Source organism: Carassius auratus, chromosome 14 (genome assembly GCF_003368295.1).
Source record: "Carassius auratus strain Wakin chromosome 14, ASM336829v1, whole genome shotgun sequence".
Lineage (NCBI taxonomy): Eukaryota > Metazoa > Chordata > Actinopteri > Cypriniformes > Cyprinidae > Carassius > Carassius auratus.
Window position 1 is genome coordinate 33,465,146 of NC_039256.1, and position 22,594 is coordinate 33,487,739.

General features: G+C 43.0%; 1 protein-coding gene across 1 annotated transcript; it reads right to left on the reverse strand.

Moving 5' to 3' along the window:
• Nucleotides 1-86: 86 nt before the first annotated feature.
• Nucleotides 87-20,151, reverse strand: LOC113114362 (limbin-like). The gene is made up of 19 exons (XM_026281276.1): nt 19,969-20,151; nt 19,379-19,494; nt 19,146-19,211; nt 18,925-19,041; nt 18,683-18,822; nt 17,213-17,537; nt 16,826-17,065; nt 16,343-16,512; nt 13,583-13,727; nt 12,127-12,288; nt 11,807-12,042; nt 11,334-11,517; nt 11,173-11,262; nt 10,864-11,073; nt 9,352-9,524; nt 3,890-3,968; nt 2,589-2,728; nt 2,330-2,419; nt 87-2,129 (listed from the first exon to the last, which is right to left on the reverse strand). Exons 2-19 carry the CDS (start codon nt 19,463-19,465, stop codon nt 1,577-1,579), a joined length of 3,207 nt encoding a protein of 1,068 aa, XP_026137061.1. The 5' UTR covers nt 19,466-19,494; nt 19,969-20,151; the 3' UTR covers nt 87-1,576.
• Nucleotides 20,152-22,594: the final 2,443 nt, after the last annotated feature.

Consider the following 22,594-nt stretch of genomic DNA (forward strand, 5'->3'; position numbering starts at 1 on the left):
TTACTAGAAGATTGTATGGTGATGGTGAAATGGTGATTTCTGCCATGAAAATCACCATTGTTCCAGTTCACAAAAAACACATCATGCCAAGAGAAGTCAACTTTATTTCTGTAGGGCTATATAAATACAGAAAATAAACAAGAAGAAAAACTCTACAAAGATTTAGTCATTTAAGTAATCACTTTCACTTGTGACACGGCTCTACAGAAGACTGTAAACCCTCTTATATATGATCTTCTCTAGAGCTGCTGAAGGGTCCACATCTACGTTTCAGTTTTTATTAAGATACATTGAAGCTTAAAAAAAAACACTTAATTGAAAAGAAAAACAACTCACAGGAAGGTAGTTTTTCTTTTTATTTATAATTATTATGCATTTAATTTTGTTGAGTTTCTCAAAAAAAACAGACTTTCTATCTTAATTGTTCTTTTCCAGGAAGTGTATCTTGAATTAAGAATCTTTAGACATTTGCACTGGATAACAAAACTTAACAAATACTTAAGAAAAGATTCATATTTTGCAGTGCATGCAACATTTATAGTTCTGACTTCACTTATTTGAGGCTTTCTGCGGATTTCATTCGTAAAAGTGTGAATTTAGACCTGCATTGTAATCATGTTCAATTATTCATCTGGAGTCGGTGACAGAACAGAGGACGATGATCAGTGAATCATGATTTAAATCACACAGATCATCATCAGACGTTTTAAAGGTAATCTGTGTCCTTTCTGAAGCTTGAAAACTGTCCAGTGTGAGACATCAGACCGAAGAAAGAAAGTCATTCGGTTCAGAGTGAATGATTCTGAGTATTTAAAGACATTACCTTGAGTCTGATGGTCTCATTATTAATACATCAGTTTGATGTATGAAATATGTCTGTTTCTCAGCCGACGCACGTGCAAAGAAGTTTAGACTCGCTGGCAGAAGATTTCATTGCCTTCAACAGAGAAAAGTACGTCTGTCTGATTTAAAGTCTTGATCAGTTTGTAACTGATGTCATCTTTGTTAAATAAATGTGAACACAATCATAGCATCTCTCTGTCTGTCAGGATGAAGCCGCAGCGGCGTTCGGTTTCTGATAAACCAGCTGCAAATAAACACTGTGAAGGACAAAACAACAGCAACATGAAGATGATGAAGATGATGAAGAAGCACAGCAGCTCTGAGCTTCACTGACCAACGATCCACTCAGTTTCAGCCGTCTGTGAAGAGTTAATGATATTTCTCAAAGCTTTTAAATAAAGGATGCCTTCACAAAGAGTCTTTGGTTCATATAAAACAAAATCAAATGGCAGACAAATGTGCAAGTGTCAGAAATAAAACAGTTTTAAGTTATTCCATGTCCCTTTTTTTAATTATCATGGTTGATTAAAATAAAAAGATTATTGATTAATAAAAAGGAATGTAAACTACAGGTCAAAGGTCTTTTTGTTTATGCATCTTTCTGACCTGATCATTTGAGTGAATGTTTGTGAAGGAAAAACACTCACATCTGGACACTGTACCGCTGAAGATAAAAGAACAAGAGATACACAAAAGACTCAATTACAGTCCCATGATGCTTTGCAATGTAGTGTCACATGTTTGGCTGGGGAGCCACACTGCTCTTCTTGAAGTTCAGGAAGTTGCGTTTCTTCTTGCGTGAGTGAGATGTTTGCGTGTGCTGCTGGGCTGCAGGAGGAACGCAGTGGAAAACAAACAGCCCCTCCGCAGACACCAGACTGTCCTGAGCACCGCCCAGAGACCCCGCCCCCTCAGCTGCTGCCACGCCCCCAGGACACACCCCTTCACTACCATCCCTCATAGAGACAAGACTGTCCTGAGCCACACCAACATGCCACGCCTCCTCACCACCCCTCGTCTCAGGCCACGCCTCCTCGCCACCCCTCATCTCCGGCCACGCCTCCTCGCCACCCCTTGTCTCGGGCCACGCCCCATCGCCGCCCCTCGTCTCAGGCCACGCCTCCTCACCTCCCCTCGTCTCAGGCTCTAACATGGTCTCCTCGGAAGGTTCTGGCACAGGAAGTTCTCGTCTGCGGCGGCGTCTACGCTGAGTCTCTTCAGCGACTCCAGAACGTCCTGCTCCAGACAACAGCTTGTCGAGGAGCTTCTGACGCTTCTTGAGGAACCTGAGGAACACACATACACACACATACACGCACACACTCAACATATGGCATGATGGGAGTGATCCGTGACAGCTGGATGAAGCGGGTGTGTGACAATCTGAGTTCGCAGGGAATGTTCTCAGTGTTTCTTCTTCTTGTAGTCAGTGTCTATGTTAATGCCTCAAACACTGGTTTGTGTTTCTAAAGATTGTGAGACTGACCTGTCTCTGTCTCGAGGAGCGTCAGACAGATTTCTGCTCAGCACGTCATGTCTCAGTCTGTCTGCCAGAGATGAGCAGCTTCCTGATTCCCTTCGGGTCAAAATCAACAGTAATCATGATCATAAGTCATCAGATATGAGACACACTCAGCTTCAGCTGTAAGCAGCTCTACAGAAGACAACACAGTCATGATTCAGATCAGACAGATCCATTTTAGACACACACCTGTGTGTGCTGCATGTGTGTGTGTGTGTGTTACCCTGCTCTGGGTCCTAGTGCATCTACGAGTGACAGCAGTTCTCCTTCAGGTACTGTAGGAAGCAGGAGCCGCAGGACTTTGTGGAGATCAGGAACAGACATCAGAGACTGTTTGACCAACGCTGCTGTAAACTCCAGATCCTGAAACACACACACACACATTTGTTTTTGTGTAAAGTGTGTTCATCCCATAGGTGTAATGGTTTTTATTCTGTAGAAACTGTATATTCTATGTCCCTTCACCAACCCTACACCTAACCCTAACCCTCACAGGAAACTTTGTGATTTTTACTTTCTCAAAAAAACTCATTCTGTATGATTTATAAGTGTTTTGAAAAATGGGGACATGGGTTATGTGCTCATAAGTCACCCTCTCCTTGTAATACCTGTGTCATACCCATGTCATTATACAGAGTTGTGTCCTGATATGTCACAAAAACATGCCCACACACACACACACACACACACACACACACACACACACGTAACATGTTTGCTTGTATGAAATCCACAGATGAAATCTATAATAAATGACAAAGCACTTAATGAAATGGTTACATAAAAGTATATAATTAAATGAATAATGAATTATATACCATGAAAACAGAATGTCAAATTCTAAAATATCAAAATTGTTCATAACATTAAATTTCACAAATCTGCCATGTCAAAACTGTGTTCCATATTAAATACAGCATCCCTAATTTGAAATTGCTGTGAAATAAGTGGATTCATTCAACTTATGAAATGATTTAATTACTGACCATTTTAATTATTCAGATAATTGATACGTTTAATTTTCCTCCAGAGGTCACATTTGTAGGCTGTGTACGTCATCAAGGATGTCTTATTTAAGAAAATTAACCGTAATTAAGTTGATTGATAGTACTTGTGAAGTGTAAAATAATTAATTTATTTTTTTTACTTTACAATTTAATAGTAACTTCACTGAAATGAGATTGACCTACGCTCTCAATGTCAAATGCAGAAATGTTAATCCATGCATTTATGACCTCAAGGTTAGATTATTGTAATGCTTTATTGGGTGGTTGTTCTGCACGCTTAGTAAACAAACTACAGCTAGTCCAAAATGCAGCAGCAAGAGTTCTTACTAGAACCAGGAAGTATGACCATATTAGCCCGGTCCTGTCCACACTGCACTGGCTCCCTATCAAACATCGTATAGATTGACATCCATGATGAGGAGACTCACAATTATCCTAAATAATTATTCAAGTCCGTGAGAATGTGTGATGACGAGCTGAGAACAGAACAGAACAGACGGACGGACGGACGGCTGACCTGCTCGCAGTACGTCTGCAGTCTCTTCAGCTGAAGCTGATCTTGTTGATGCTCGAGTGTCTGATTCCTCCGCAGCACTCTGAGACACACACACACACACACACACACACACACACACACACACACACGGTCAGTATCTCCACATGAATCTACACATGATGATGATGATGATGAAGAGTGTGTCTGCACCTCATGGTTTGTTTACAGCTGATATTAAGATCTGTCTCAGTGTAAATGGGATCTCAGTCTAGATGTTAATATTAATTTTCAAACTCAAATTTGACCAGTCTACACATTCATAAAACTGACTTGGTTCACCCAAGAATGAAATTCATCCATCTTCTACTCACCCTCGAAGCATCCGAGGTGTGTGTGACTTTCAGGATAATCCAATCAGAGTTATATTAAATATTATAATATTGTCCTTGCTCTTCAAAGTCTTTCAATGGGGGGTGAGCAGGTGTTCATGGTCATCAGTTCAGAAGACGTGAAATAAAGTGCGAGGATCTGTAATATAACATCTGGGGGGTGAATAAAGGCCCCCTGTAGAGAATCCATGTTTTTGTAAGATATTAATCCAGATATCAAATGTTTTCCTCACTTCTGCTGACTCGCTCCGCTTAGAATATGTTTTTATTTCCTTTTTTTTTTTTTACCAACTTTTGCTTTCTCTTTTTACACACATTACCTCTGCACTGATCATTTACGACAAAGAAACACTTTTGGACATTGGACACCGCTTCACTGACCTGTTTCAGGACACTTTAGGGAAGTCAGACAGGGGGAAGTCGTGGCCTAATGGTTAGAGGGTTGGACTCCCAATCGAAGGGTTGTGAGTTCTAGTCTCGGGCCGGACGGAATTGTAGGTGGGTGTAGTGACTTAGGTGCCCTTGAGCAAGGCATCGAACCCCCAACTGCTCCCCGGGCACCACAGCATAAATGATGAACACTGCTCCGGGTGTGTGTTCACTGCTCTGTGTGTGTGCATTTCGGATGGGTTAAATGCAGAGCACAAATTCTGAGTATGGGTCACTTTCAGTCACTTTCACTGAGGAAAAGAGCACACAGCCCTCCTTTACCGAGCATTCTGCTGGCCAATGTCCAGTCTCTGGAGGATAAGATGGACGATCTTAGAGCCAGGATAAGTTTCCAATGGGACATTAGGGACTGTAACATCCTTTGTTTGTCTGAAACATGGCTCACGCCCTCTGTTCCGGACGCTACTGTAACGCCGTCTGAAAACTTTTCTGTTTTACGGATGGACAGGACAGCCGAGGCCGGCAAATCCAAAGGCGGAGGAGTTTGTTTCATGATTAACAAGAAATGGTGTGACCCCAGGAATATCTCCACTCTGTCGCGCTCCTTCTCGCCTCATCAGGAACATTTATCTATTATTCGCCGCCCATTCTATCTGCCGCTCAGCGGCAACACCAACAAAAACATCGTATAGATTTTAAAAAATTGCTCATTACTTATAAAGCCCTGAATGGTTTAGCACCTCAGTATTTGAATGAGCTCCTTTTACATTATACTCCTCTACGTCCGCTACGTTCTCAAAACTCAGGCAATTTGATAATACCTAGAATATCAAAATCAACTGCGGGCGGCAGATCCTTTTCCTATTTGGCTCCTAAACTCTGGAATAACCTACCTAACATTGTTCGGGAGGCAGACACACTCTTGCAGTTTAAATCTAGATTAAAGACCCATCTCTTTAACCTGGCATACACATAACATACTAATATGCTTTTAATATCCAAATCAGTTAAAGGATTTTTAGGCTGCATTAATTAGGTAAATCGGAACCAGAAACACTTCCCATAACACCCGATGTACTTGCTACATCATTAGAAGAATGGCATCTACGCTAATATTTGTCTGTTTCTCTCTTGTTCCGAGGTCACCGTAGCCACCAGATCCAGTCTGTGTCCAGATCAGAGGGTCACTGCAGTCGCCCGGATCCAGTACGTATCCAGACCAGATGGTGGATCAGCACCTAGAAAGGACCTCTACTGCCCTGAAAGACAGCGGAGACCAGGACAACTAGAGCCCAGATACAGATCCCCTGTAAAGACCTTGTCTCAGAGGAGCACCAGGACAAGACCACAGGAAACAGATGATTCTTCTGCACAATCTGACTTTGCTGCAGTCTGGAATTGAACTACTGGTTTCGTCTGGTCAGAGGAGAACTGACCCCAACTGAGCATGGTTTCTCCCAAGGTTTTTTTCTCCATTCTGTCACCGATGGAGTTTCGGTTCCTTGCCGCTGTCGCCTCTGGCTTGCTTAGTTGGGGTCACTTCATCTACAGCGATATCGTTGACTTGATTGCACATAAATGCACAGACACTATTTAACTGAACAGAGATGACATCACTGAATTCAATGATGAACTGCCTTTAACTATCATTCTGCATTATTGACACACTGTTTTCCTAATGAATGTTGTTCAGTTGCTTTGACGCAATGTATTTTGTTTAAAGCGCTATAGAAATAAAGGTGACTTGACCTGACACCGGAATATAAACATAGGCTCGTTCAGGATCCCCCGGTGCAGAGGGTGGTGACAAGTTCATCTGATGTCAGCGAGTTCACGGATGTAGCATTAAGCTTTGTAAACATGCTAGCCTAACAAGCTATGGATACAATAACTATGAGGACATTCTCAAATCAGAAACCGTGGGTGGACAGATCAATCCGTGCAGCATTAAACAAACGCACTGCTGCTTACAACACCGGTCTTCTGTCAGGAAACATGAGCGAGTACAAAGCATCGTGCTATGCTCTCCGATACGCAGTAAATGCCACCAAACACAGATACAGGAGAGTCACATTTCCAGCTAAATGACTCCCGACGCATGTGGCAAGGACTGAGGACCAACTGTGACTTTGGAAATAAATCCTCTGCAGAGGCGAGAGCAGATCCGTCGCTGGCTGACAGGCTAAACACTTTCTACGGCTGCTTTGAAAGCAATCTAAGCAGAGTGAGTCTGTCGATCAGCGCGTCAGGAAGCAGCAGTCAGAGCAGAGATCATCATGCGATCACCATGTCGGAGGACGAGGTTCGGAGGGCACTAAAGCGAGTGAATGTAAGGAAAGGAGCCGGACCTGATGGGATTTCTGGCCGTGTTCTGCGGTCCTGCGCTGATCAGCTCGCTGGTTTGTTTACATCCATTTTTAATGAGTCTCTTGCTACATCGGTACATCTTCCCACCTCATTCAAAAAATCGGTCATCATCCCTGTGCCTAAGAACAATAAACCCTCTTGTCTGAATGACTATCGTCCAGTTGCCCTCACATCAATAGTCATGAAGGTCTTTGGGGGGCTGGTTAAAAACTTCATCTGCTCCTCCATACCATATACTTTGGACCCTCTTCAGTTTGCCTATCACCCAAACAGATCCACCGATGATGCCATCTCTCACATCCTGCACTCTTCTCTTACATACATTGACAGCAATAACAGGAACTATGTAAGGCTGCTATTTATTGACTATAGCTCAGCTTTTAATACTATAGTCCCCATAAAGCTAGCTTCTAAACTCATAGACCTCGGACTGAATTCTTCACCCTGCGACTGGATTCTTGATTTCCTCACCAGCAGACCTCAAGTGGTGAAAGTAGGCCAGTACACCTCCAGCTCCATCACCCTGAATGTAGGAGTCCCACAGGGCTGTGTCCTGAGTCCCCTGGTCTTCTCTCTCTACACACATGATTGCGTGTCTTCCCACAGCTCCACATCTATAATCAAATTTGCTGATGATACTGTGGTTCTGGGCTTCATTCACAACAATAATGAGACCGCATACTTGGATGAGGTGGGAAAATAACATCATGGTGCCAGGACAACTGTCTCTCTCTGAATGTGAGTAAAACTAAAGAGTTGATTGTGGACTTCAGGAAGAGACAGCAGCAGCCCTATACTCCTCTTATGATCAGCGGGACACCTGTGGAGAGGGTGAGCAGCTTCAAGTACCTTGGTGTAAACATCTCGGAGGACCTGACTTGGACTACACACATTCAAACACAGGTTAATAAAGCCAGGCAAAGACTGTACCATCTGCGACAGCTGAGGAAATTCAGGGTCTCACCAGCAATCCTGAAAACTTTCTATTCTGGGGCTATAGAAAGTGTATTGACTCAGTATATCTCAGTGTGTTATGGGAACAGCTCCAGTCAAGACTGCAAAGCCCTGCAGAGAGTTGTGCGCTTAGCTGAGTGCATCTCAGGGTCTGCTCTCCCTCTCTGCAGGACATCTATCTCAAACGCTGCAGAAGTAGAGCTGTTAAAATCATCAAGGACTCCATCCACCCCAGTAATCATATTTTCACTTTGCTGCCATCTGGTAAACACTTACTCCTAAACTCTAAACCAGCCTCTTAACATCTTCATGCCTCCACTTAATGTTCACTTTATCAGTAAGATCTTCATCATTCACTACCTCACATAGACACACTGACAGTGTCACCCTGTTTGCACATTTGCCTCTTGTACATCCCTGTGTATCTTAATATTTAAGACTACAGTTTACTTTCATGCACATTATTTTATGTTCTATATTTAATTCTACAATCTTTTTATATTTTATTCTTATATTTTTATTGTTTACTTTTATTTCATTCTTACATAGCTATATTTATGTATATTTTCATCTGTGTTGTTTTCTTTAATAATTGCACTGTCCATGGAGCCGACCGGACTCACATTTCACTGCTGGTTATATATGCTATATATAATTATTTATAAATATTGTATATATAAATATTTGACGAATAAAAATCTTGAATCTTGAATCTTACAGGGTGCCTTTATTCACCCCCAGGAGTCGTGTGAGGGACGTTGTATTACAGATCTGTGCACTTTATTTCACGTCTTCTCAACTGTTGACAACAAACACCCGCTCACCCCCATAAAAGACTGGGAAGAGAGAGGACAATATTTCATATAACTCTGAATGGATTATTCTGAAAGAGGAAAGTCACACACACCTTGGATGCTTCGATGGGGAGTAGAAGATGGATGAATTACAATTTTTGGCTGAACCTAACCTTTAAAGAAAACAAACAAACAAAAAAGCAGCTTATAATGCTAGTCTCAGTAGTTTATGCAGTGACTCCTGTCTTGTTACACTGATGATCAGCATTGACTCCGCCCACTCAGCTGTCAATCATCCGCTGTCAGGGAGCATGACATTGATAGAGTTATTGACGATTGGTCCATCAGTCCTTCTGACAGACAGAGATTCTTACTGTGTGTTTGCCCTGAGCGACGTGAGTCTCTGTCTGTCTGTCATTCATCTGTATGTAGAATCTGATTCTGACTCTACACAACCTGCTTTACAAGAATAATGATGAATTTTACAACAGAGGAATTAATCTGATGTAACAGAGTCAGCTGAGACGGATGTTAACAGCAGGAGTGAACCGGGCAACACACAAATAATCAGTATAATGGTGAGCTGCACCTGTCAATCACCCGCTGCCTCCTGAAGAGCGCCTCCTGCAGGACAGCCGCGACTCCACCGTCCACCATGAATACATCCTCCTCTTCATCATCATCCTTATCATCTGAGCTCACACAGACCCGCCCATCCACTGACTCCTCCCACTGAAGCCGGAGCTCCGCCTCCTCAAGAGCCTCGACAGAGACAGAGATGGTTTCACTCGTGACACTCGACAGGAACATCAGAATCAAAACGAGAATAATGAAAGTCCAGGCAAGCAAAAGAGAGATCCTAAAAGACTATAAAGGCTAAACAGGTGATTTTATGTGAATAAAAACCTAAATTAAATCGGTTCATCATGTAAAGCAATCTTCTAAAATTTGAGTTAAAGAGCTTGATTCATGAGGATTAATTTTACAGTGCTTTTATGATCTTAGGGTTAGTGAATATTTTTGGTTACTTGGGCTCGAAGAAGGACAGAATCTGCGCAGCTTTCATTAAATATCTTCAGTTGAGTTTACATATATGATGCATGCTGGGAAGTTCTCAGGAAATTTGAAAAGTAGATTGTAACTCTTGTCAAAATTAGGGTTTCAATCAATTATAATTCTACAAGATCTTGTCTATCATCTCTAAAAATATCTTGGCGAAATTCACTTATTGCAGAAAAACAGGGATTTATTGCAGCGAGCAGAAAAGACTGTTTCTCTCATGTTAAGAACACGCTGCTTTCTCTTAACAACTCAAAAACAGCTAACCTATCAAAATAAATCAAGCAACATGTATAATAGAGGTGTATCAACCCGCCAGTCCTGCACGCAAAGTTTTATTTAATGAATTAATTTTAATATCATGATATGGTGGAGCCATTAACATTCAGAGAGAGAAAAGAGGAGTCTGATGCCAGTCTGTAATATGCACAGGTTTTCTACAAGCTACACTATTAGTGCCGTCCAAACACAGGAGTGATCAGACGTTCAGAGACTGTGCACATCATGACAGACAGAGAACGGTCCTCTTCTGGGTAATGTCAGTCTGTTTGTGTAATGATGGAGTATAGTGCTTCTGACAGACAGAGATCGTTCACTAGAAGAAGCTTTTCTCAAAATTACATTCCGGAAAATCATAACTATGAGCCAACTTCAGACAGCCATAACTTTTGTTATGTTCAAGCTTTCAAAGGGTTTGAACTCAGCTTTCATATGGTATCTAAACTAAAAAGGTAGAATTTCACCATGTTTTCTAGATCACACATGAACTCAAGTCTTATGGGATTGGAACGACATGAGGGTGAATGAATGATAACAGAACTATAATTTCTGTGTGAACAAACCTCTTTGAAGAACTGATCGCATCAATCTGGATGAGATCCAGCATTCTAGTAGAATATTAACATCTGTTCTGCTGATTTATAGCACTTTAAAAACTACTAAAGCACAACTGAACAACACAGAGAAGATAAAACTGCACAAACACTGACGTGCAGGACAGGTCAGAGTGTGTGTGTGTGTGTGTGTGTGTGTGTGCGCTCACCAGCCGGTGTGTGTTGATGGTGTGTGTGATGTCAGTGTGAAGTATCTCTGGTCTCAGGAGTGTTTGTAGATGCAGTAGGGCTGTGTGTGTCTCCGTCACTTTAGTTTTCTTCTCTGCATGTTCCCACTGCAGCGACGCCACAAACACGGCCACACACTCCTGACACACACGCAGCTGCTGCTCCTGAAACACACTCGCCTCGTGCCACGCCTCACACACACACACACACACACACACACACACACACACAGGTGTTTCACTCTCGCTCCGAGTGTGTGCTGCTCATGTGATCTGTGTGACGGCTCTCACCCGCTGCGGCGCGTCGCTCCGTGTGTCGCTCTGCTGCAGACGCTCCTGCAGACGCCTCTGGAAACACTGCAGCTCTGTGACCTCTGACCTCTGCAGGTGCAGATCAGGCATCAGACACACACACTCACACACACACACACACTGCTCTACACAGCGCTCACCTCCGTCTCCTCCTCTGTAGGGGTCACGGTGGGGTCACTGGGGTCAGTGTCGTGCTGTTTGAGCTCACAGACAGCGTGTGGAAGAGCGAGACAGCGATCCAGACGACACGCAGCCTTCACACACTCCAGCTGCAGACGCACACTCTGCTCACACGAGAGAGAGCGCACACACGCACACACGCAGCTGACACACACACACACACACACGTCTCGTGTGTTACCACTCAGATGAACTAAACTGCATCAGTCCAGGGTTACTGTAGTAAACTAAAGCCACAAACCACTGTTTGTTATAAACATTTACTGTCTCAAAATACAGTTACTTAAATACAGTTATTTACCTACTTTCAACTTAAACCCTTATGTTACCAAATTTTATTAAGTCTATCTAATAAAATAAAACTGAAATAAAAATGCAAAAGTACAGAAATGTCTAATTCCTAATAAAAACAGTACTGATGTGTGAAGCAGACCTGCAGTATTGTGAGAAGGCGTCTCTGATGCTGCGCTGCTGATCAAGCTCCTGCTGCTGATGCTGTCGGATGCAGCTCTGAGCGGATCGCAGCTCGCGGGACGCTGCCTTCCCCAAACACTGCAGACGCTCCTGAATCTGCTCCGTCTGCGGCAGCAGCTGCGCAGCTCCTGGACACCACGCAGACACATGCACCTTCAGCTCGGCCAGTGACGCCTGCAGCACACACAGACTCATCTGCACACACACACACACACACACACAGGAGTCACACCACAGACACACACCTCACTCCTGCAGCACGCTCATATCCCACAGTACCTTGCGTGTCCTGCCTGCCGTCTCTTCATCCAGGTGATTGATGAGTTCTGAGAGTTCATTGCTCTGGTACATCAGGATTTCGGTCCATTTCTGCAGGTACTGCTCCACCGTGACATCAGAGGAAGCGCTCACCGCCTGCAGCTGATGCCAGTGTTCACACACCTGCTCCAGCGACAAATACAGAGACACGATCACAACCACAGACCTCCGAACGATCAACACGATCAACCTCTGCTGTCACACTCAGTCTCTCATGTCTTCTGTCTCTGACTGAGACTTCAGAGTGTTTTACACTTCCCACACTTGCTACATCATTAGAAGAATGGCATCTACGCTAATATTAGTCTGTTTCTCTCATTCCGAGGTCACCGTAGCCACCAGATCCAGCCTGTGTCCAGATCAGATGGTGGATCAGCTCTAATCTCTCCTGATTGTGATGAAGTAAAGGTCAGAATAAGGTCAGTAATATCTCCAGATGAACTCTTCCTGGACTGAAGCAGCTCAGCTTTACTTGATTCTCCATCAATCATGTTTTAGAGTCTCTGATCTGATCCTCAGGATCTTTTGAGGAGCGTTTGTTTCCAGAAGCTTTACTTTCACTGTTCCTCAGCGGAGGAATGATCTTCACAAGCCTCCAGAACATCTCACATCTTCTGAGGAGAGTTTATTTCTTCAGCTCTCAGTCTCTGTGTTATATGTGCGGATCATTGACATCTCATCTCATTACTGGAGATATAGAGCACAGACTCATATTCAGATCAGTTTATATCAGTATCTGCTCTACTGTTAGAATCATCTCAGTGGTTTACATCACGAGTAGCAGAATTCACTGCATCAAATTGCATATTCTTGCTCAATTGGAGGTGCTTTTCATCATTTTCACTATATCATACTTTATGAGTGTGTGGGATTAAAAATGTATAAAATGTTAAAACTAGGTTCCAATGTAATAGCATATGAACTGAAAACGTTTGGATATACATTTTGAGGTAAATCAGGAAAATCAGGTGTCTGAGATAATGTCCTTTTGTCTTTGTGCTCTTCCTTGCCATTTGGTTTTTTTAAGCTCAAGACACAGCTGTGCCTTTTGTCTCTGATACTGTCAGGCACCTCTGTATTTAAATGACACTGTTACGCTGATAAGATCAAGGCTGGGAAGTTGCCAGTGTCTGGAATCTTCCTGATTGCATTTGCATGCTTTGTTTAAATGGTCTCCACCTCTACTGTATGGATCCCTCCCACTTGAATGTATAAAAACTACAATGTCTTAAGGACAAATTAGACTGTTGATGACTACAGCGCCACGCAGAGCGTTCTCAATAAAAGAATCCTGCTGAAGATTACCCAAGAGTCTCCTGGTCTTCGTTTCTGAGTTCCCAACAAGTGTCTTATTTAATGTCAGACTTAACAGGTTTATACCTTAACACAGCTCAAACACACACACACACACACACACCTTCTCAGACAGCAGCTGTCGTCTATTCTTGATGATGTCACAGCGGATGGCGCTGCGCTCACGACTCACGCTTTCTTCTAAATTCTGTTTGACCCGCAGAATCTCCAGATGAACATCCAAACACTGTTGGGAGAAACCACACTCCCTAAACACACACACACACACACACACAATAAATATCTGTTCTAAAGGAAAGAAAAAGTGTATAGTGAGACACAAGTGATAAGAGTACAGTAATATTGTAGATCATGTGTGTGTGTGTGTGTGTGTGTGTGTGTGAGGGAGAATAAAATGATTTTCGGGACTCCCGCACAATATAAATATCTTAACCATAAAATGTCTAAACATATAAATTGTTACTTATATGTGGCACAAAAGCAGCAAGAACAACTAATTTTAATGTTTTCAGACATTGCTAAAAAGAACATTATTTTGTGTTTGGTGTAATGAAATGTGTTTATGCAGTTTAAGTTTAAAAAACCCATTATTTTCCACAAACTGTACATTATGGTTTCTCCTCTTCTGAAATGCATAGATTTTGACAAAGCTCATCGGTCTGAAAAGCGAGGTGTGCTCTGATTGGCCAGATATCCAGTGTGTTGTGATTGGCCGAATGTGTGATAGAATTGTTACGCTCCTCACTAATACTGTGATGTGTGTCCCGGCGCGACGAGACAAAACCAGTACAACCCAGTACACACGAGCGTTTACTGCTTCCAGTGGGGACATAATGATGATTATTATGATTTACACATTGTGTATCACACTGCATAAACATAAAACCATGTCTGTATTTGTAATCGGAGGAACAACAAACTACAAGCACTACTCTACACTGCTCAAAACTCATGTTTCAATCATCAGTGGCTAATTCTTGAAAAAGTACTAACAGACTGAGTCAGAAGCACCAGACTGTCCTCACATTACTCTTACATGTGATCATCAGCCGCGTCTCCAGTGTGGGGTCAGTGTGAGTCAGGGATTAAAGCGGCCGGCGGGGCTCATAGTCTCGGGTCAGTAGCACCGAGGGCAGAATAGTGCTGTGTTTCCACAGTCAGGGCTTGAAGCTCCGCTGCGCGTCACTAAAACACGCTCTTTACACGCCTCTCAGAACAACGTCACGCAACCTCATCATTTCACCAACAAAGAGAAGTTATCACAAAACTAAGAAATAAGTCACAGTGTGCGATCACACATGCTTTGTTAAATATTCATATTCAAAAGCATCGATGTAGAATAAGTGATACATTGATCATAATGATTTAATTTATCAGGACTCAAAATTAATCACACATAAATACACTATTTTTATTTATTTTTAACGCTCATGAAAATAGTCTGCTTATTCAGTCGAGTCTGTTTCTGTTTATTAGCCACAGTAGCCGTCATATTTATAATGAATGATAATATCTCTATTTTTATAAAAGCTCCCGAACAAAAAAACATTATTATATTTTTATGATACTGAGGAGCTAAACTCTCGAGATGAGGCTTGTGTGAGATAATATAAGTTACTAAATAAATACACGATTGTGATAGAGAATAAGAAGCTGATGTCTGATTTACCATGTTTACTATGGTAATGTAATTGTTGATCTTTTGCATCGTTTATAAATGTTTCTGCCTTGTTTAGTGATTATGATCCACATCGGATCAAGTTATTTCAAACACTTGCTGCTGACTAAGAGTGAGTTTTGAGCTTAACTTATTTTAAAACGTCTTTAATGCTGGTGTTAAAGCTGGTTATCTTTCTGAAATGATCCGCGCTGACGCTCTCTAGACACGGAGAAACTCCTCTTTGTTCATAACTCCTCCTCTAGCCCCAGCTGGCCCGCTTTGGCCCAAGGTTTTCGTCGGGCCAGAAAACCCTGGCCGTTGGCCCCGAGGACGCCCGGAAGTGACAGTGGAAACACGACTGGTCCTAGTACGCACTAGCATGCCCGGTTTACGCTCGACAGTGGAAACACGGCTATTTAGCAGACACTTATCCAACACAACTTGCAAAGTCAGAAATGCCCCACTTTGTAGAAACAGACACCAGCATTGTACTCTACTCTCGCAGGAAACACTTATCTTCGTAAAATGCGCTGAATATTTGGGTTGAACTGTTCTGGATACAGCTGTTGTGAATTAACCACTGATTTCTAGTCGTGTGCTCTTTTGGAAGACCAAACAAGTAGCTTCACTTTCCGAGTGAAACACCCAACGTCTCCAGGACACGACGGAGGCAACACAGAGAATAACTTACGACTTCTTTCTTTGCGTGAACATTTGGGCGGTGCTTTGCAGATCTTCCCACTCAGTAACGTAGAGATGTGGGCCGTGTTAGAACGAGGTGTTTTAGGAGAACATGGTTGACTTAACTTTTATAAGGAATATTTCTTTGGTTTTGAGACTTTAGTCTTCGCAACGTTACAGATCTTCTTTATGCACCAAGAGCTTGTAACACTCCAAAGAGAAAGAAAAACTTGAAATCACATTATATAACCCCTTTAAAAAGATGTACATATGCAAGCATAGGCAGATTCTATTCACAACACATTTAAAGCATTGCGCAAATGTAACCAATCACACGCATAGCTAGTGATTTCTGGTAAGCAGTGTCCAATCAGAGGAGATTAAGTTAGAATCCAATTACAGCAGTGCTGAAATTTGCATGCTCACAAATCCTCTCATTTTAACAGACGAAGTGTAGACATTTAGAAAGACATGGTGTTGTATGTAATGTGTGATGGTGAGGTTGTAGCGTGTCAGATGTACCCGTGTGTTTGTGCATCTCTGATGCGTCGCGCGCTGCTGCTGAACGCCTCACTCGTCACGGCCTGAAGACTCTGGAAACTCTGCAGCAGGAAGCGGCGCTGCACGTGTCGTTCAGCCAGCAGCGCTCTCTGATTGGCCAGAAGGACATCAAGCACCTCCTCCAGAGCATCCTGGGTGGAGCCACAGCACACATTTATAACATTCCCAGAATGTTAGAAATGAAATGGTTTCTGACTTGACTTAGACATTGTTGAACTGTTATTTGTATTTATTAAATGCATATTCTCATAAAACCAGATGCATGGAAATCAAAGTCAGGTCTCTTGTTCAACTAAACTAAAAAGAGTGCAAACAGAAGATGATTTAGTGTTCTTCACGGTGCAGGTGCTTCGAAACCACTGCAGCAGCTATGAGCTCACGCCACACATACAGCGAACAAGCTTTAACTTAGAAACCCCAGAGCAGTGGGATCAGACATCACACCTGACGGCTGTAGTACTGCATCAGGAGTTGGTCTGCAGTGCTTTTCTCCAGCTCTCCGGTCCGAGCCGCCTCCTCCAGCTCCTCACCGAAGATCTTGTGCAGCTCAAAGCGCCGGCGCAGCGCCTGCTGTCTGTGAGCCTGTGCAGACGCGTGTTCATGCCGGACCAGGAGCCGCTTCTGCAGGCGCTTCAGCTCTTCCTTATGCAGCTTCTCCAGTAGAGAACGAACCTCCAGCACGTCCTGTTAACATCCCACACACATCATGATCTTACTGAACATTTGCCAGTTTCACCAAAAAAGTAACTTGATTCAATAGGAAACATATATGTTCTTGTTTTAACCATAAAGTCAATTCAGATCCATTTGTGGGAAGAGATGATTGTTGACCTGCAGCGGTGCGTGCTGGAACAGTTGTTCTGCGTGTGCTGTTTCACTCATGTGTTTGCGCTGCTGTGTTTCCATCTCCTCCTGCGTCTCCAGGTTACACTGAGCAGCGAGCGCAGCCATCCGCGCCACATGCTCCTCCTGGACCTTCCCTTCCATCCCCACGATCTGCCCATTAATGACCCCCAGAACACGCCTCTCGCCCGGGTCACTCAGACGCCCCGCCGCCCGAACACCCGCCAGCAGCACAGACAGCAGCCCCTTAAACATCTGCACTCGCACTCGCTCCACCCACACCGCCGCACGCAACACACTCGACATCTGCAGACTGACAGAGAGACACCTTTATACTCACACACACACACACACACACACACACACACACACACACACACCGCCGCACGCAACACACTCGACATCTGCAGACTGACAGAGAGACACCTTTATACTCACACACTCACACACTCACACACACACCGCCGCACGCAACACACTCGACATCTGCAGACTGACAGAGAGACACCTTTATACTCTCTCTCACACACACACTCACTCACTCACACACACACCGCCGCACGCAACACACTCGACATCTGCAGACTGACAGAGAGACACCTTTATACTCACACACACACACACACTCACTCACTCACACACACACCGCCGCACGCAACACACTCGACATCTGCAGACTGACAGAGAGACACCTTTATACTCTCTCACACACACACACACACTCACTCACACACACACCGCCGCACGCAACACACTCGACATCTGCAGACTGACAGAGAGACACCTTTATACTCTCTCTCTCTCAAACACACACACACACTCTGAAACACACACACTTGCACACACACACACTCTGAAAGACACACACTTGCATGCACTCTCACGCGCACACACACACACACTCTGAAACACACACACTCGCATGGACTCTCACGCACACACACACACACACACACACTCTGAAACACACACACTCGCATGCACTTTCACGCACACACACACTCTGAAACACACACACTCACATGCACTCTCACGCACACACAGAAACACACACACTCGCATGCACTCACGCACACACACACACTCTGAAACACACACTCGCATGCACTTTCACGCACACACACACACACTCGCATGCACGCTCACGCACACACACACACACACACACACACTCTGAAACACACACACTCGCATGCACACACACACACACTCGCATGCACGCGCACACACACACACACACACACACACACACACACACTCGCATGCACGCTCACGCACACACACACTCACACATGCACTTTCTGCATTTTTACTTTCTCAAAAAAACTCATTCTGTATGATTTACAAGCTTTGGTATCCATGGTGACCTCATTTTAATCCTCATGAGTCTGTGTGTATTCAGGTTTAGTTTTCCACCAGGATATATAATCCTATACACACACACACACACACACACACCTGTCAAGCACTGGAATCATGTTTTGTGGATCTTCCAACATCACAATATCCACAAACTTATCTTCAAACGCTGCCTCCTCATTGGCTGCAGCAGTGATGTCACACTCGCATGGCCCCGCCTCTTCATTGATGGTGTGTCTCTAGAAATGAAGGAACAGCAGAGTCATTCCCAGGGGCACTGCATCCACGCATGCACTGACGGGCCACACACACACTCAGCGCTGAGACTGGACTGAACTGACCGTGTGTGTGCTGCGCTGCAGGTACTTCACACTGACCACAGCCAGACACAGCAACAGAAGAGTCAGGAGGAACGAGACGGTGAACCCCACGAGGAGAAGAGAGCGATCCGCACCAGCCTGCCACACACACACACACACAGATCACAAACACACACCAGCAACAGCAGCTGGTTACATGGGAGTGTGTGTGTGTGTGTGAGAGAGAGAGAGTGTTTGTGTACCTGTTCAGTTGGGTTTACCCTCACAGTGAAATTGGCGATGACTGGACCAAACAGATGAATGTCATTCTAAAATACAATTGATCAGATTTATCAAATTCCATACACAAAACAACAATGATAGGAACATCAAGGTCCAAGTCATCACATCCACACACACACACACACACACACACACCCCAGCATGCACAGTGAGTAACAGACAGACGGATACACACAGGAGTGGATGTGGATACCTGAGTGGCGTTGGAGAAGGTCAGAAACGCAGGGAGACTGAGAATCTCTGTTGAGAGTTGAGAGTCTCCGTTTCCTTTCGCACTCATCCTGTACAAAACCACATACTGAGAGCCAGCTACACACACACACACACACACACACACACACACACAGTGAGAATATGTTTGTGTTCTACATTGTGTGTTTGTCTGTTTTTTTCTAAAATATGATTTGGTCTATGACATATCTTTGTCTATATTTAAGTCTATGATGTGCTCATGTACATAGTAAGATAAATAATGCACTATAAAAAATATGTACGATTGAAATTGAACTCTATACTACTAAAGATGTTTCATTAAAATACTGTTGGATTTAACAATAGTGGTTTTATGTTACAATGCATGTTGTTAAATGAATGTTTATCATGTTATTTTACTATTGTGTTTGTGTTATCATTATGGTGTTTGACACAAAAAAAGACAACTGAATTTACGGGTTTAACATTATTATTTTTTTTGTAAATTACTATTTTAAAGAGTAAATTTACAGATTGATCTGAAAGTATGTAAACACATTCTACTGTATTTTTTCAGAGTGATGTTTGTACCACGCAGTGAGTCTGTGCTGAAGGTCTGGAAGCCTCTCTCCTGGACGCTGCCATTGGTCTGCAGCAGAGTGACCCCAGACACAGAGTCACGGATGCAGAGCTGCGAAAGGTCACGACCCTCCTGTGGATTACTGACCTCCAGACGCACCTGCACCTGCGCAGACACACTGCCCCCGAGTCCACCTGCAGCACACACACTTACACACTCATATACATACACCAGCACACACACACTCTCATACAATGCTGTGAAAAAGATTTTGCCCCCGTCCTGTGTTTTTCTTTTTTTGCATATTTTTCAGACTTGAATGATTCAGATCATCAAACAAATTGTAATATTAAACAGAGTATAATATTACAATTTGTTTGATGATCTGAATCTTTCAAGTATGATGCAATATGCTGTGAAAGGCAGAAAACCTTTTCACAGCACTGTATATAAAAATACACACACACACACACAAATATATACACCAGCACACAGTGCAAAAACACACACACTCATATACATACACCAACACACACACAACATTACTCTTAAACGGAGCCTTTGTCTAGTGGAGTTCCACAAGGATCCGTTCTCAGCCCAGTCTTGTTTTCATTATATGTGTTACCCTTAGATTTTCATAAGCATTCACTGGAATAATCTACCTCTACATCTCAGACTGGCTCTGTCATTAGGCCATTTTAAATTAAAGTGCATTTACAGGTGCATCTCAAAATATTAGAATATAATGGAAAAAAGTTATTTTTGTAATTTAATTTAAAAAATATACTATAATCTAGATTCACTGCACACAAGTACTGATATATTTCACTAGTTTTTGTGTTTTACTTCTGATGGTTACGTCTTACAGCTTAGGAAAGTTTAAAATTCAGTATCTCAAAAATTCTTAAATTCTAATTCCAAAAATAAAATTCCAAGTGGTTTGCTGACCATGATATTACTGTGCTTGATTGGCCAGGTCACCTGACCTGAACCTCACAGAGAATCTATGGGGTATTGTGAAGAAGAAGAGAAGTAACTGACTGTGCTTCAATAACTCCTCAGCAGTGCCACAGATCGTCTCCATGCCTCGCCGCACTGAAGCAGTAATTCATACAGGAGCCCAAACCCAATACTGAGTGCATAATTTAAACTTGCTTTGGAGAGCTTGGATATTTCTGTTTTGTAAATCTTTTTTTGATTGATCTTTGAGAAAATATTCACATTTTTTGAGATACTGAATTCTTTATTTTCCTAAGCTGTAAGTCATAACAATCAGAATTAAAACAAAAACTCTTAAAATATATCAGTTTGTGTGCAATGAATCTAGAATCTAAGAAAGTTTACAGTTCTGCACACTAAGGATTTTGATAACATGTTGTTGACCATTGCTTGTCTGAAAGTAAATACTGTGTATTTTTTGATGTAGAGATTGTACAGCAAATTTTTGTTTTGGTTGTGATTTATAAATAAATAAACACTCATTTATACACAAACACACACACAGCAGTCTATGATCATGCAGTCAATCACACCTGAGCACACTTATGGAAGGAGACTCCAAACGCTGAAGGCTTTGTCTCGCTCTAAATGAAACACACATCAGATCAGACTGAGATCAGCAAAAACAACAGAAATCTGAAAGATGGGTGATTGACAGATATCAGTGCAAATCTTACCCGCTGTGAAGCGTGTCTGGTGCTTCTCTTCCCCGCCCACTGACCAAATAAGGTGTATGGGGCGTGGCCTGAGATGGCGTCCTCTGGGTACTGCTGTAAAGAACTGATTCTTCGCCTGATTACTGAGAGAGAAAAAAACAATAGAAACTACTGTCTGTTCTTTATTTCCCCCCAAAAAACAACTAACAGATATTTACTTTTAGATTTAAAAAGAACATGAAATTAGAAACCTTTTCTGCGCTGTGATTCCTCCTGATGATCATTAGATAATGCTGCATTGATTACAAGAGCTCGAGCGATAAGCAACAACGCGCTCCATACAAACATCTCCATACGCAGAACGTGTTCACAAGCCGACGCATTTAACATGAGCAGATCAAACGTTCCCACCGCGACGATTAATAAAGGAACAACTCATTAAATTCATGTTGTTCTCTGTTTTTTATGTCACCAGCAGCTCTTTGTTCTTCAACGCTGCAAAGTGTAAGTAAACATCTCATGAGTGACCGGGAAGAAGAAACGAGCTTTTCGCCGTATGTTTTTCCATTTCCGTTTTCCACAACTTTTCCAAAGATTGGAAACTGCGGGAAGCCCCGCCCTCACGCGCATTCAATTGGCTCAATGAGCAACATTCTTCAGGCGATGCCGCGCTTCGATTGGCTGCAAACTCTGCCAATCAAAAGTAACAGTACAGAAGACAGTAAGAGAACGAATGTCGATATTTTGTATCGCGCCAACCGCCATAAAACATCAGAAGAAGAGGAAGAAAGCAGGCTTTACGCGCGTTAACCGTGCGTTTGAAATGCCTTTTTAAGCCTCGAGGGACTCGTGCTCGGAAATTGAGGCGTCAGAGACGCGGGGTCCGGTGCAAGTCTCGCGCTGATCGTGCCGTGTATGGCGAGTGCAATGTGACAGGATTACCTGCCGAAGTGAACTTTGACGTGTGAGAAGTAAGTTGCTA

Excerpts from the sequence above, each read along its gene's own strand:
- LOC113114362 (XM_026281276.1), bottom strand. The coding sequence starts at position 19,465 with ATGAGTGCGAAAGGAAACGGAGACTCTCAACTCTCAACAGAGATTCTC. Across the intron at positions 19,042-19,145 it reads GGGTAAACCCAACTGAACAG|GCTGGTGCGGATCGCTCTCT; the intron begins GTACACAAACAC and ends TGTGTGTGGCAG. Across the intron at positions 9,525-10,863 it reads CCATCAACACACACCGGCTG|GCTCTTGAGGAGGCGGAGCT; the intron begins GTGAGCGCACAC and ends GTCTCTGTCGAG.